Source organism: Chlorocebus sabaeus, chromosome 11, assembly GCF_047675955.1.
Source record: "Chlorocebus sabaeus isolate Y175 chromosome 11, mChlSab1.0.hap1, whole genome shotgun sequence".
NCBI lineage: Eukaryota > Metazoa > Chordata > Mammalia > Primates > Cercopithecidae > Chlorocebus > Chlorocebus sabaeus.
The window spans coordinates 108,461,237-108,474,880 of NC_132914.1; the positions used below are offsets into that span (position 1 = coordinate 108,461,237).

Here is a 13,644-nt window from a genome sequence, read left to right on the forward strand (position 1 = left end):
TATTTTTAATGGGTCTAAGAGGACCCACTAGGATGAAAACTACACAAAGATAATGAAGAAGGGGTTACATTGATCTGGCTTTCTACAGAGCTGGAGAGACTCCAGTGTCGGGAACGCTACTCTGAGGGCAGAGGGAAGCACCTTTTCATTTACTGGTTAATTGTCATTCCTCAGGGCACAGATCCATCTATTATCCTTGGTTCATGGCACACTCATAGGGCTGCTGCCTGCATGGCCTTCTCCCGGGTGCGTGTGTGTGTATGTATGTACACATGTGCATATATATGTGTATATATGTGTGTGTATATTCATGCATTCATTCATTCATTCATGTAAATGACAGAATGAACCTCTGGGAACATATTGCCCAACCCAAGATTTAGAAAATTCCCAATAACTGACATCTGGCATTTTCCTCCCCCATCCCACCCCTGCCTTCCTTCCCCAGAAATGTCTTTCATCCTAAATTTTTGTCCTGTTGTTCCTTTGTGTTTGCCATTTGTAGAAAATATTTTTCACTAAATCATATATTGTTTATGTTGTTTGTTATGGAACTTGATAGAAAACACATGATACCGGCCAGGCGTGGTGGCTTACACCTATAATCCTAGCACTTTAGGAGGCCAAGGCGGGCAGATCATTTGAGCTCAAGAGTTTGAGACCAGCCTGGCTAACACGGTGAAACCCCATCTCTACTAAAAATACAAAAACAAAAATTAGCCGGCCCTGGTGTTGAGTGCCTGTAATCCCAGCTACTTGGGAGGCTGAGGCAAGAGAACTGCTTGAACCCAGGAGGCAGAAGTTGAGGTGAGCCGAGATCACGCCACTGCACTCCAGCCTGGGCGACAGAACAAGACTCAGTCAAAAAAAAAAAAAAAGAAAACATGTGATACTGAATGCCATCTTATTGGATTTGTTTTTGTTGTTGTTGTTTGAGACAGGCTGTCCCTCTGTTGCCCAGACTGGAGTGCAGTGGTGCAAACATGGCTCACTGCCACCTCGACCTCCCAGGATCAAGTGATCCTCCTGCCTCAGCTGGCACCGCAGGCATACACCATCATGCCTGGCTATTTTTTTTTTTTTTTTTTTACTTTTTTTGTAGAGTCAGGGTCTCATTTTGTTGCCTAGGCTGGTCTTGAGCTCCTGGGCTCCAGTAATCCTCCTGCCTCCACCTCCGAAAGTGCTGGGATTATAAGCATAAGCCACTGCTCCCAGCCTGGACCTGCTTTTTTCACTCAATATTATGTTATTAGGTTTCACACAAAGGGCACAGTAGCTCACACCTGTAGTCCTAGCTCCTCGGGAGGCTGAGGGAGGAGAACCACTTAAACCCAAGAGTTTGAGACCACAGAGCACTATGATCGCACCTGAGATTGAGCCACTGCACTCCAGCCTGGGCAACATAGCAAGACCGCATCTTTTTTTTTTTTTTCTTTTTTTTGAGACGGAGTCTCGCTGTCTCCCAGGCTGGAGTGCAGTCGCACGATCTCCACTCACTGCAAGCTCCATCGCCTCCCGGGTTCACGCCATTCTCCTGCCTCAGCCTCCCGAGAAGCTGGGACTAGAGGCGCCCGCCACTACACCCGGCTAATTTTTTTGTATTTTTAGTAGAGATGGGGTTTCACCGTGTTCGCCAGGATGGTCTTGATCTCCTGACCTCGTGATCCGCCTGCCTCGGCCTCCCAAAGTGCTGGGATTACAGGCGTGAGCCACCGCACCCGACGACTGCATCTCTTTAAAAAAAAAAAGATTCATGTGTGATTTTGCATGAGGACTTTTTCACTGCTGTACAGTGTTCCATTGTGTGATCATCCCACTATTTTTTTTTTTCTAGAGATGGATGTCTCACTCTATCACCTGGGTCAGAGTGCAGTAATGCAATCTTGGTTCACTGCAGCCTCGACCTCCCAGGCTCAAGCAATCCTCCCATCTCAGACCGTGAGGTACAGGTGTGAGCCACCATGCCCAGCTAATTTTTGTATTTTTTGCAGAGACTGCGTTTTACCATGTTGCCCAGGCTGGTCTCGAACTCCTAAACTCGGACAATTTGACTGCCTCAGCCTCCCAAAGTGCTGGGATTACCAGTGTGAGCCACTGTGCCTGGCCCATCCCACTATTTTTGATCCATTCTCTGCATGGGCATTTGGATTCGTTGCTATTGGAACAAGTGAAGGGCTGGGCACAGTGGCTCACGCCTGTAATCCCTGCACTTTGGGAGGCTGAGGAGGGCAGATCGCTTGAGTCCAGGAGTTTGAGACCAGCCTGGGCAATATAGCAAACCCCCGTCTCTACAAAAAATACAAAAATTAGCTGAGCATGGTGGCACATGTCTGCAGTCCCAGCACTTTGGGAGGCCCAGGCAGGAGAATCACTTGAAGCTAGGAGTTTGAAACCAGCCTGGGCAACATGGCAAGACCCCATCTCTATGAAAGGAAGGAAGGAAGGGAAGGGAAACAGGGAAGGAAGGAAATATTTTTAAAGAATTTTTTAAAAAACAGAACAAGTGAACAAGCCACTTTTCTGTGCCTTCGTGTTTTCTTTGTCTTTAAACATTTGCATGGTTGGGTCATGGCCTATGTAAAAGTCAGGTCAGGCTGGGCACAGTAGCTCATGCCTGTAATCCCAGCACTTTGGGAGGCTGAGGGGTAGATCACTTGAGCTCAGGAGTTCGAGACCAGCCTGACCAATATGGCAAAACCTCATCTCTACTAAAGCTAAATGGCTGGGTGTGGTGGTGCGTGCCTGTAATCCCAGCTACTGGGGAGGCTGAGGTAGGAGAATTGCTGGAACCAGGGAGGCAGAGGTTGCAGTGAGCTGAGATCGTGCCATTGCACTCCATCCTCATCCTGGGTGACAGAGTGAGACTTCATCTCAAAACAAAACAAAACAGAAGTCAGGTGTATTCTTACATTGCATTATCCCCATGAGTATGTTCTCTGCATATGCCAAAACCTCACTGCCAACCGAATTTTTGGTGGCTGCCTAATATTCTGCCACAGGGAGGGATCATGATTTACTTAGCCAGTGCCCAGTTGCTGGACACAGAGGTTGCCTGGACACCCTGCTGGCAACAACAGGGATGCTATGAACATCATCCCCTGCACGCCATGCCCTGACCCTGGGCCTCGGGCCGTCCTGTCCCCTCCCTGCAGGCGAGCCCAAGACCTCGGCGGCCCCACTGAGCATTGCCAATGGCGCGGGCCCTGCCAGCACCTCGGAGGACGCCATCAAGAGCATCCTGGAGCAGGCACGCCGTGAGATGCAGGCGCAGCAACAGGCCTTGCTGGAAATGGAGGCGGGACCCAGGGGCCGCTCGGTGCCCCCCTCGCCTCCGGAGAGGCCGTCGTTGGCCACCGCGAGCCAGAACGGGGCCCCGGCCTTGGTGAAGCAGGAGGAGGGCGGCGGGGGCCCCGTGCAGGCGCCACTCCCGGTCCTGTCCCCCGCCGCCTTCGTGCAGAGCATCATCCGCAAGGTCAAGTCCGAGATTGGCGACGCCGGCTACTTCGACCACCACTGGGCCTCCGACCGCGGCCTGCTCAGCCGCCCCTACGCCTCCGTGTCGCCCTCACTGTCCTCCTCCTCCTCCTCCGGCTATTCTGGCCAGCCCAATGGCCGCGCCTGGCCCCGCGGGGATGAGGCCCCGGTACCCCCCGAGGACGAGGCGGCGGCAGGGGCGGAGGACGAGCCCCCCAGGGCGGGCGAGCTCAAGGCTGAGGGTGCGACGGCCGAGGCGGGCGCGCGGCTGCCCTACTACCCGGCCTACGTGCCGCGCACCCTGAAGCCCACCGTGCCGCCGCTGACTCCCGAGCAGTACGAGCTGTACATGTACCGTGAGGTGGACACGCTGGAGCTCACCCGCCAGGTCAAGGAGAAGCTGGCCAAGAACGGCATCTGCCAGAGGATCTTCGGGGAGAAGGTGAGTGCAGTGCGGGCGCACAGCGTGTGGGCTCTGGGAGATGTCTGAGAAGCAGGATGCCCACCCAAGCAGGCCGACGGGACCCCAGGGCCCCAGGCCCTCCATTCTTGAGTCCTGTCCCTGGGCCTCGCAGGAAGGAGGGTCACCGTTCTGCTCCATGGTTGTTACAACCGGGTAATGCTTCCATCCTGGCTAGTAAACAGTCACTTAACTCCCTTCCTCCAGGCCCCTCCAGATCGCCTGAGGTCCAGCCACTAAAGGGTTATGTGGCAGGATTTGGTGGCTCACCAAGTCGCACTCTGGGAGTCGCACTTTGGGAGATGGAGGTGGGAAGATCTCTTGAGCCCAGAAGTTTGAGACCAGCCTGGCCAATGTGGGGAAACCCCGTCCCTACTAAAAAATGCAAAAATTAAGCCGGGGGCGGTGGCTCACACCTGTAATCCCAGCACTTTGGGAGGCTGAGGTGGGCGGATCATGAGATCAAGAGATCAAGACCATCCTGGCCAACATGGAGAAACCCCATCGCTACTAAAAATACAAACATTAGCTGGGCGTGGTGGCTTGCGCCTGTATAGTCCTGGCTACTTGGAAGGCTGAGGCAGGAGCATCACTTGAATCCAGGAGGCAGGGGTTGCAGCGAGCCAAGATCTCGCTACTGCACTCCAGCCTGGGTGACAGAATGATGCTCCATCTCAAAAAAAAAAAAAAATGGGGGCATTCGGGACCAGCCTGAGCAATGTAGCAAGACCCCCATCTCTACAAAATAAATTTTTAAAAAAATTAGCTGAGTGTGGTGGTGCACAGCTGTTCAGGAGGCTGAAGTGGGAGAATTGCTTGAACCCAGGTGGTCGAGGCTACAGTGAGCCATGATCATACCAGTGCACTCCAGCCTGGGCAACAGAGCAAGACCTCATCCCCCCCGCAAAAATAAATAAAATTTTAAAAATAAAGGGTTAGGTAAGGCTCACCCCAGCCAGGGGACCTCAGTGCGTCCTGATTGGTTGGTGCCGCTGCAATGCCAGTTTTAAGTGTCACCTCTTAAATAGGGAATAGGCAAAGGGCCAGGCAAGCTCGGAGGAGGGAGAAATGACTTAAGTGGGAGGTCAGGGAAGGCTTCCTGGAGGAGGGGGCACTGAAGGATTTTTACATATAGGGACATCAGGGAGGGTACCGGAGGGGAAGGGCACAGCAGAGGCACATGGCAGGCACCTATGAGGAACAAATGAAGGCTGCCTGGACTCTGACAGAGGGGAAGGGAGGGGAGGCTGGGCGTGGTGGCTCACGCCTATAATCCCAACACTGTGGGAGGTGGAGTTGGGTGGGTCCCTTGAGGTCAGGAGTTCGAAACCAGCCTGGCCAACATGGCAAAACCCCATCTCTACTAAAAATACAAAAATTGGCCAGGCATGCACCAGCCTGGTACAAGTCCCAGCTACTTAGGAGGCTGAGGCAGGAGAATCACTTGAACCTGGGAGGCGAAGTTTGCAGTGAGCTGAGATCTTGCGAGACTCTGTCTCAAAAAAAAAAAAAAGGTGGGGGAGGGGAGGGAGGGCCAGGTCCATGTCCCAGGGGCCTGCTGACCTACCCCCCTGCCCCACCCCTCGCAGGTGCTGGGCCTGTCACAGGGCAGTGTGAGCGACATGCTGTCCCGGCCGAAGCCATGGAGCAAGCTGACGCAGAAGGGGCGGGAGCCCTTCATCCGCATGCAGCTGTGGCTCTCCGACCAGCTTGGCCAGGCGGTGGGCCAGCAGCCTGGTGCCTCCCAGGGTGAGTGTGGGCAGGAGCATCTCAGGGGGTGCTGGTGAAACCCCGTCTCTACTAAAAATACCATAAATTAGCTGGGGATGGTGGTGTGTGCCTGAAATCCCAGCTGCTTGGGAGACTGAAGCAGGAGAATCTCATGACCCTGGAGGTGGAGGTTGCAATGAGCCGAGATCCTCGCCATTGCACTCCAGCCCAGGCAACAGTGTGAGACTCCGTCTCAAAAAAAAAAAAAAAAAAAAATGAAACGTATCAGGAGGCAGCCCCCCAGCTGGGGAGGGAGGTGGCACTGGGCAGGGAGGGGGCCAGGAAGAGGCAGGAGTGGTGACTTTGTCTGCTCTGCTCCTTTCCTGTTCTTCTTTTGTTTTTTGAAAGAGTCTTGCTCTGTTGCCCAGGCTGGAGTGCAATGACATGATCTCAGCTCAATACAACCTCTGCCTCCTGGGTTCAAGTGATTCTCCTGCCTCAGCCTCCTGAGTAGCTGGGATTACAGGCATGTGCCACCATGCCCCACTAATTTTGTATTGTTAGTAGAAACGGGGTTTCTCCATGTTGGTCAGGCTGGTCTCGAACTCCTGACCTCACGTGATCCACCTGCCTCAGCCTCCCAAAGTGCTGGGATTACAGGCGTGAGCCACCGCACCTGGCCCTTTCCTATTTCTTTAAAACAAGAAAAGAGATCAGAAGTGACGGGAGTGAAGTGTCAGTATCGATTACAGTGATGGGTGGAAGGGAGGAGAGGACTTATGTATTGTTTTCTGCATATTTCTATATGTTTTTAATAGTTTATAAATACAATGTTTGATTTTAAAACTCCTCTCCATAAGGCTGTAACAAGGATTAAAAGCAGCCATGCTGGCCAGGTGCAGTGCCTCATGCCTGTAATCCCAGCACTTTGGGAGGCTGAGGCAGGCGGATCACAAGGTCAGGAGATTGAGACCATCCTGGCTAACTCGGTGAAACCCCGTCTCTACTAAAAATACAAAAAATAAAAATAAAAAAATTATCCGGGCTTGGTGGTGGGGCCTGTAGTCCCAGCTACTGGGGAAGCTGAGGCAGGAGAATGGTGTGAATCCAGGAGGCGGAGCTTGCAGTGAGCTGAGATCGCACCACCGCACTCCAGCCTGGGCAATAGAGGGAGACTCCATCTCAAAAAAAAAAAGCAGTCATGCTAATAACCAGTGGTCAAAGTGGTTTGTCCTGTAATCTTCATGTCAGTCTCCCGCAAAGGGACTGTTTATCATTCCCATTTCACAGACGAGGAAATCCAGAGGCACGGTGGTGCAGTGACTTGCCCAAGGCCACCATCCAGTGAGTGACAGAGCTAGGATGAGCATCCCGGGCTGTGGGCCATTAGGCTCCCTGCCCCCTAGGGTCCCCAAATGCGCCTACCAAGAGCCTACCTCACAAAAGACTTCCAACCTTTTTTTGTTTTATAATGTTGTTGTGGGGGAGGGGTTGGTCTTTGTTTATAATGTGCTGGCAGGGGAGTCGTTGGTTTTGTTTTATAGTGTTATAGAGGCGTTGGTTTTGTTTTATAGTGTTATAGAGGGGGAGGGGTTGGTTTTGGTTTTACAGTGTTGTGGTGGGGGAGGGGTTGGTTTTTATTTTATAGCGTGGTGGGGGTTTGGTTTTGTTGTATAGTGTTGTGGTGGGAGGGGTTGGTTTTGTTTTATAGTGTGGTAGGAGAGAGGTTGGTTTTTGTTTTATAGTGTTGTAGTGGGGGAGGGGGTTGGTTTTGTTGTATAGTGTTGTGGTGGGGGAGGGGTTGGTTTTGTTTTATAATGTGGTGGTGGGGGAGGGGTTGGTTTTGTTTTATAATGTGGTGGTGGGGGAGGGGTTTTGTTTTATAGTGTGGTGGGGAGGGGGTTGGTTTTTGTTTTCTAGTGTTGTGGTGGGGGAGGGGTTTGTTTTGTTTTGTAATGTTGTGGTGGGGGAGGGGTTGGCTTTGTTTTATAACGTGGTGGTGGGGGAGGGGTTGGTTTTGTTTTATAATGTGGTGGGGGAGGGGTTGGCTTTGTTTTATAATGTGGTGGTGGGGGAGGGGTTGGTTTTGTTTTATAATGTGGTGGTGGGGGAGGGGTTTTGTTTTATAGTGTGGTGGGGAGGGGGTTGGTTTTTGTTTTCTAGTGTTGTGGTGGGGGAGGGGTTTGTTTTGTTTTGTAATGTTGTGGTGGGGGAGGGGTTGGTTTTGTTTTATAATGTGGTGGGGGAGGGGTTGGCTTTGTTTTATAATGTGGTGGTGGGGGAGGGGGTTGGTTTTTTGTTGCATAGTGTTGTGGTGGTGGAGGGGCTGGTTTTATTTTATAATGTGGTGGGGGAGGGGTTGGTTTTTTGTTGTATAGTGTTGTGGTGCGGGAGGGGTTGGTTTTATTTTATAATGTGGTGGGGGAGGGGTTGGTTTTGTTTATAATGTTGTGGTGGGGGAGGGGTTGATTTTTTGTTGTATAGTGTTTTTTTTTGTTTGTTTGTTTGTTTGTTTGTTTGTTTTTGAGACGGAGTCTCGCTTTGTCACCCAGGCTGGAGTGCAGTGGCGCAATCTCGGCTCACTGCAAGCTCCGCCTCCCAGGTTCACGCCATTCTCCTGCCTCAGCCTCCCGAGTAGCCAGGACTACAGGCGCCCGCCACTGCGCCCGGCTAATTTTTTTCTATTTTTTAGTAGAGACGGGGTTTCACCATGGTCTCGATCTCCTGACCTTGTGATCCGCCCGCCTCGGCCTCCCAAAGTGCTGGGATTACAGGCGTGAGCCACCGCGCCCGGCCCTGTTGTATAGTGTTGTGGTGGGGGGTATTTTTTGTTTTACAGTGTTGTGGTGGGGGAGGGGTTGATTTTTTGTTTTATTGTGTTGTGGTGGGGGAGGGGTTGGTTTTTGGTTTTTTTGAGAAAGACTCTCTCTCTGTCGCCCAAGCTGGAGTGGTGAGCCACTGTGCCTGGTCTGTGGTGTTATGTTTTAACTAACTTTTTTACTGTGGTAAAATTCACATAACAGCTGGGCACCGTGGCCCCAGCACTTTGGGAGGCTGAGGCGGGCAGATCACTTGAGCCCAGGAATTTGAGACCAGCCTGGCCAACATGGAGAAACCCCGTCTCTACTAAAAATACAAAAATTAGCCGGGCGTGGTGGCACGCATCTGTAATCCCAGCTACTCGGGAGGCTAAGGCGAGAGGATCACTTGAACCCAGGAAGTGGAGGTTACAGTGAGCCGGGATGGCACCACTGCACTCCAGCCTGGGTGACAGAGTGAGACTCTGTCTCAAACAAACAAGCAAACAAAAAAATCACTTAACATAAAATGTACCTTTTAAACCATTTTTGAAGTGTACAATTCACAAGGTGTGTGACCATCACCTGTATCTAATTCCAGAATATTCCCACCACCCCAAAAAGGAACCCCATACCCATCCAGCAGTCATTGCCCATCCTCCTTCCCCCCAGCTCCTGGAACTCCGCTTTCTTTCTGTCTGGATTTGCCTCGTCTGAATGTTTCATGTAGATGGAATCCTGTACTACTTGACCTTCTGTAGCTGGCTTCTTTCAGTTAACATGTTTTCAAGCTCATACAAGCTGTAGCATGCAACAGAATTTCCTTCCTTTTTTGTGGCTAAATGATATTCCGTTGTATGGCTAGACCCCATTTTGGCATTTTGAATAATGCTGCTATGAAAATTTGTGTACATACTGTGTATGAACCTCCATTTTCAGTTCTTTGGTCATATATCTAGTACAGTTGGCTAGATCATATGGTAACTCTGTGTTTAACTTACTGAGGAAGTTCAAAGAGTTTCTATTTCTCCAGGTCCTTACCAACATGGGTTATGTCCCATTTGTTGGCACTAGCCATCCTGGTGGGTGTGTAAGTGGTATCTCACTGTAGTTTTTATTTGCATTTCCCCAGTGTCTGATTGTTTTGGTTTTGAATTTTATTGTCATGGAAGGATTTGACTACAGGTAGGATAGAGGTAAACAGAGAAGATGGAGAATGGTGTTCCTTGTGGAAGGAACAGCACAGGCAGCGGCTAGGAGGTGGGACCATGCACAGCCTGGGAAGGGATGTGAGTAGAGGTGGCAGTTGGGGGGTCCCCTGCTCTCCCAGAATAGGAAGCCAAAGCTAGGCGCAGTGCCTCGCACATGTGGTCCCAGGACTTTGGGAGGCTAAGGCAGGCAGATCATTTGAGGTCAGTTCAAGACCAGCCTGACCAACATGGCAAAACCTCTTCTCTACAAAATACAAAATTACAAAAATACAAAAATTAGCCGGGCGTGGTGGCGGGTACCTGTAGACCCAGCTACTCAGGAGGCTGAGGTATGAGGATTGCTTGAGCCTAGGAAGTCAAGGCTGCAGTGAACTGGAGTGAGTGCATTCCAGACTGGACAACAGAGCGAGACCCTGTCTCAAAAGCAATAATAATAATAATCAGGGAATCAGGCCTAGAAGTGGCTACTGTAACTGCTGGCCCTAGGGAGAGGGTGGTGATGGCAGATCCACCCTCACAGCCTCTGCTTGTTCATAACTCACTGGGCCTGGAAGCAAAAGGGTGTATCCATTGCCCACAAAGTCCCACAGAGTCTGGCTGTGGGGCTGGGTGTCAGGACCTGTCCCAGCCCCTCATGTGTACGCCCTGACTGCTGAGGCGGGCAGGGACCAGCGCTGGAGCCCTGACCATACCCGTTACTGAGGTTGAACCAGATGCCATGGGAGGGTTATAAAGCACGCCCTTATCCCCATGCCCACTGCCAGGCGCAGTCCCAGGTGTAATCAGCACTACCCACCGTGGCAGCATCAGTATTCCAAACCCTTCCATCTGAGGCTCCTCAGAATTCTCAAACAGTCAAGGAAGCCCTGTCCTGTCCCCATACACAGTCCCTCTCTTCCCTCTGTCTCTCTTCTGGTCTCTGTCTCTCTCCTCCAATTTATTTATTTATTTATTTATTTATTTATTTATTTATTTATTTTTGAGACAGAGTCTCACTCTATCGCCCAGGCTGGAGTGCAATGGTGTGATCACTGTAACCTCCGGCTCCCGGGTTCAAGCAGTTCTCCTGCCTCAGTCTCCCAAGTAGCTGGGATTACAGGCACCCAACTAATTGTTTTGCATTTTTAGAAGAGACAGGTTTTGCCACATTGGCCAGGCTGGTCTTGAACTCCTGACCGCAGGTGATCCACCCACCTTGGCCTCCCAGGGTGCTGGGATTACAGGCCTGAGCCACTGCATCCATTCACCTCCAATGTCTTCTTTCTGTTTTTCTCACTCTGCATTTTTTTAATTCACCGCTCTCTCTCTCTCTCTCTCCGTCTCCCCTCCCCCCCCCCCACCTCTCTCAATCTCTCTCTCCCCCTCTGTTTGCTCTGTCTCTCCCTCCCTGACCCTCCTTGTCCCTCCAGGGCTCTCTTTCCATCTCTCTTGCACCGTCCCTATCTCTCCAGGAGAGAGAGATTTCCCAGGATCTGGAACTTTCTGTAGTAAAATAAGGAAAGTCCCAGGCAGAGTGGGACGGGTTGATCACTCTGCTCTCTCCTCTGTCCCCAGCTGCCCACAGCCAGGTGTAGCGCCCCACCCTCAAGCCCACCAAGGCAGGAAGACCCCGCCTCTCCCTGTCATCACCTCCCTCTCCAGACAACCCAGTTGTTCACATGTGACCCCGCAGCCCTGTACTTAGCACATTCCTCCTGATAGAGATAATTTCTGAACCTTTCCATGGCTTTCTCAAAGTGCGAGGAGTCAGAAAGGTGGGTTTCTGCCTGGGGGAGTGGGATTCGGGGGTGGCTGTGTTCTTTCCTGCCAGTCATCTGAGTTTATCTCCATGTCATCCTGTTCGCTTCGCTTCTTGACCCTCTAGGTTGGGACATGGGTGCAGACAGTTTTCCAAGAGGCAGACGCCTTCAAAGACCCTCAGTTTTTTGTGGTTTTTTGTTTGTTTGTTTTTGAGGTGGAGTCTCGCTCTTTCACTTAGGCTGGAGTGCAGTGGCGCGATCTCAGCTCACTGCAACGTCTGCCTCACAGGTTCAACCAATTCTCCTGCCTCAGCCTCCAGAGTAGCTGGGGCTACAGGTGTGTGCCAACACACCCGGCTAATTTTTTGTATTTTTAGTAGAGACGGGGTTTCACCATGTTGGCCAGGCTGGTCTCAAACTCCTGACCTCCGGTGATGCACCCATATTGGCCTCCCAAAGGGCAGGGATTATAAGCGTGAGCCACTGTGCCCGGCCCAAAGACCGTCAGTTTTCCAGCTGGCCCCAGCCCCTCTCCTGCTGCCAACAGTGGGCAGACACCTGGGACAGACTCTCACTTTCCCAGGCTGGCCCTCCCACACCAGCATGGCATCAGTGCTGGCAACAGTGAGCCTGGGACATGCCCACATCAGCCTCAGCATCACACGGATGCCACCTGGATGGCCAGGATCAGCTCACTTGGGGCAGGGGGCACAGTAGACTTCTTGAGAGCCCACGGTCACAAAGGGCTGTGATGCTGCTACTTGGAACTCTGGAGCTTCACCTTGCCCTTTTCAGGAGTACTCAGGGATCCTGGCTGAAAATACTCCATAGGCATCTGCTCAGAGCCCCTGCCCTACCCCCAGGCTCTGGGGACTCATCTGTGACTAACTTGTAGTCCTTGCCTTCAAGGGGCTCACAGTTGGTAGATGAGAGGACAGTGTGGGGCATAACCCAACCCCAGCTCAAGTCCTGGCTTTGCCATTTATTGCTGTGTGATCTTGGACACGTTGCCTAACATCTCTGAACCTCAGTTTCCTCATCCATAAAATGGGATGACATCGTACTTACCTTTTAGAGGTGTCATGAGGGTCACTTGAGATCATGAGCATTGGCCAGCCGCAGTGACCCACGCCTGTAATCCCAACACTTTGGGAGGCCGAGGCAGGAGGATCACTTGAGTCCAGGAGTTTGAGACCAGCCTGGGCCACATAGTGAAACCCTGTCTCTATTTAAAAAAAAAAAAAAATTAAAAAGAGATCATAGGCATAAAGCACATAATACTACACTGGGCATGTAGTAAGTGCTCAATAAAGGGAATTTATTAGCATCATCAGCATTGTCATCAGTAAGGAAGAGATCTGGCCCAAGCAAGAAATTATAGCAAACTGTGACAATATATACTCAAGGTGCTATTAGATCCCAAAGGTCTAATAGACCTCAGGGAAGGGACATTTAGGACTGAGTCTTGAGGAATGCTTAGGCGTTCAGGATTAGAAGGAAAGTCCTCAGGATGGCAAGACCAGCCTGAGCAAAGACACAGGGGCTTAGAGAGGAGCCTAGATGTTTGTGAAGGGGAGTGAGGGGGATGCTGTAGCTCCAGCTGGCGGGGTAGGCAGGGACAAGGGAGTTCAGAGCCTTAATCAGCAAGACAAGGTGATAGACATTTCTTGTGCAAGGGGCAGTGGGGAGCCATTGATGATTCTGGAGCATAGGAGTGGTCTGATCCATGTGACCGACTCACCTACGACAGAGAAGGAAGGAACCCTTCCTGGGCTCCGGATGTCTTTTCTGAAAGTAAAGCTATTGCTCCCTTTTCTTTTAGCTGTCATACATTTTAATGGTTATTTTAACAAGTTTCCAGCAGGCGGCAGTTGAATGCCTCAAGGAAGAGGCATCTTTTTCTATTGGGATTAGGTGTGGCCAGCGCTGGGATTCCTAGACCACACACCATGCTTGCCAACCCGTTAGGGCTGCCTCCCTGGGGACGCCCCCACGTGTCCTGGTTTCTCAGGAGGCTCAGCCCACACTGGGACTCCCATGGGTGCCTCTAATGCTCCAGGAGGTAGAGGTGGTGGAGGAGGTGGAGGTGGGCCCTTGCCTCATGTGATCTCATGGAGGCCCCTCGATGGCCCCAAGTAGGTCAGTGTGTGTGTAATGCTACGTGTCTTATGGCCCCATTTAACAGGTGCAAGGATGGAGGCTTGGCAAATTCATCCACCCGAGATCACAAGCCCCAGATATCTTTCACATCG

At 51.5% G+C, this 13,644-nt stretch overlaps 1 protein-coding gene across 1 annotated transcript in view; it reads left to right on the forward strand.

Annotated features, from left to right (window-relative positions):
• The window catches only part of CUX2 (cut like homeobox 2), a 318,747-nt gene that overhangs the window by 285,717 nt on the left and 19,386 nt on the right, over nucleotides 1–13,644 (forward strand). Inside the window, exons 17-18 of the mRNA XM_037996526.2 lie at nucleotides 3,153–3,916; nucleotides 5,524–5,683. Of these exons, the coding sequence (XP_037852454.1) occupies nucleotides 3,153–3,916; nucleotides 5,524–5,683 (924 nt within the window). The remainder of the gene's footprint in view (nucleotides 1–3,152; nucleotides 3,917–5,523; nucleotides 5,684–13,644) is intronic.